At 63.4% G+C, this 1,714-nt stretch overlaps 1 protein-coding gene across 1 annotated transcript in view; it reads left to right on the top strand.

Moving 5' to 3' along the window:
* The window catches only part of THAP3 (THAP domain containing 3), a 10,204-nt gene that overhangs the window by 7,972 nt on the left and 518 nt on the right, over positions 1-1,714 (top strand). Inside the window, exons 3-4 of the mRNA XM_013005327.2 lie at positions 1,316-1,414; positions 1,565-1,710. Of these exons, the coding sequence (XP_012860781.1) occupies positions 1,316-1,414; positions 1,565-1,710 (245 nt within the window). The remainder of the gene's footprint in view (positions 1-1,315; positions 1,415-1,564; positions 1,711-1,714) is intronic.

Here is a 1,714-nt window from a genome sequence, read left to right as displayed (position 1 = left end):
AGGTCACTATGAGTTAAAACTGACTCCGGTGGGAATGTCTCGAGGGGTGAGACGTGCGTGCAGGGTCTGGCTGGAGAAAAGAGTAGGTTGTATAAAACTCCACGGGTCATGAAGGCACAGCAGACCCGAGTGAAGCCTGACAGAAGCATGGTACCAGTTGTCCTTGATCAACTCACAGAGGCCCCGTGGGTGTGCCCGTGGCTTCTAAATGGCTGTTTCCCAGAGTCCTTTGCCAGGCCTTTCTTCCAAGGTGCCTCTGGGTGGACTTCAGCCTCCAACCTTCCACTAGTGTGCTTCCCCTGTGGACCGACTGCCCAGCCACTCCAAACCAGCTAGCTCCATCACCTTGGGAGCCAGGGCGGAGAGGGGAAATCAAGAATGACAGACGGCCCTCACGAAGAGGGTGGCCGCCCCAGCAGCAGACCCACCAAGAACACCTCAGGGGTGACCCTGCCTTCAGACGTCCAAGTGCCTGCTGCCTCCACATCAGGCCTGCTCACCCTCCCATGCGGGCTGCCCTGACCACCTTATTCCCACCCCGGCCCTTCACACCATTGATGGGATGTCGGCCCCAGGGGAGCAGTGCCTTTGTTTAGCTGCCCGCTCTATCCCCAGCGCGGGCCAGAACACCGTCCAGCACAAAGCGGATGCTCAATACTAGCACACCGAGCACACATTAACTACCTAACAACACTTGTGGGGAAACAGATCGATGGATTGAGGTTATGTCTTAGAGGTCACAGTTTAACAACCCGAGAAGGGCAATCAGTGGTCATTCGGAGTCCTTGTTTTTCAGTGAGGAGCACTTGGCTGCTAACCCAAAGGTGGCCGTGTGAATTCACCCAGCAGCTCTGCGGGAGAAAGACCTGGCAAACTCTGAGGGTACCTTTGGCTCCATCACATGGAGTCATGGAGGTTGAAAATGGATGGTGGCTGCCCTGGGGATGCCCACTTTGTCGGTGGCGTCTGAGGGATAGGCAGTGTCTTCTGTAAGAGGGTCACTCCACCAACAAGGCATCTGCTCAATCCATCACCCTGGGGTGACACAGAATTAGGGTCCTAGCGTCCTCGGACCTGCTCAGTGGGGGCCATGGCCCCTGACGCGGGCGCCTCGTGGGAGCGGGTCTGGTTTGTCCCGTGTCGGGCCTCGGCCCGGACTTGGGCCGCTCGGGTCGTGGGGCCCCAGGGTGGGCTCCGTGTCCAGGCGCTGGTGGGACGTGGCTGGGGTGTCGCGGCCCCTGCTCACCGAGCCCCTCGGGCCAGCGAGTCACGGCTGTGGTGGCCGGCCGCCGACTGACTGGGCCCCGTTCCTCAGGTCCTGCCCACGGCGGGGCCCGATGGCCCGGGGAGAAGCACGGACGCCGCTCTGGAGGAGCTTCCGCTGCCCCCGGATGCAGACGCCGCGGGCTACGAGGTAAGACGCCCGTGCGCGTGTCACAGACGGTGCCGGTCCCGGCCCCCGGGGCAGGTGGCCACCCCATTAGCCTTCCCACCCACGGGTGCCCGCTGTGCCCACGCGGGAGCGCCCGGGCCTGAGTGCTTCCGGTGTCCGGCCTGTCCCCAGGTCGTGCCGGTGCCCTGCAGGCCCGAGGCCGAGGCGGCGGCGAAGCGCGCGGGGCCCCAGCAGCCCTCGGACCACAGCTACGCCCTGCGGGACCTGGCGGCGCTCAAGAACAAGCTCTTCCTCGCGCTCCGGGAGAACGAGCAGCTGCGC

The sequence above is a fragment of the Echinops telfairi genome, unplaced genomic scaffold (genome assembly GCF_000313985.2).
Source record: "Echinops telfairi isolate 266 unplaced genomic scaffold, ASM31398v2 ScPeMD7_7457;HRSCAF=8495, whole genome shotgun sequence".
Lineage (NCBI taxonomy): Eukaryota > Metazoa > Chordata > Mammalia > Afrosoricida > Tenrecidae > Echinops > Echinops telfairi.
Note: the sequence above shows the minus strand (reverse complement) of the source record. Positions and strands in the feature narration are given on the sequence as shown.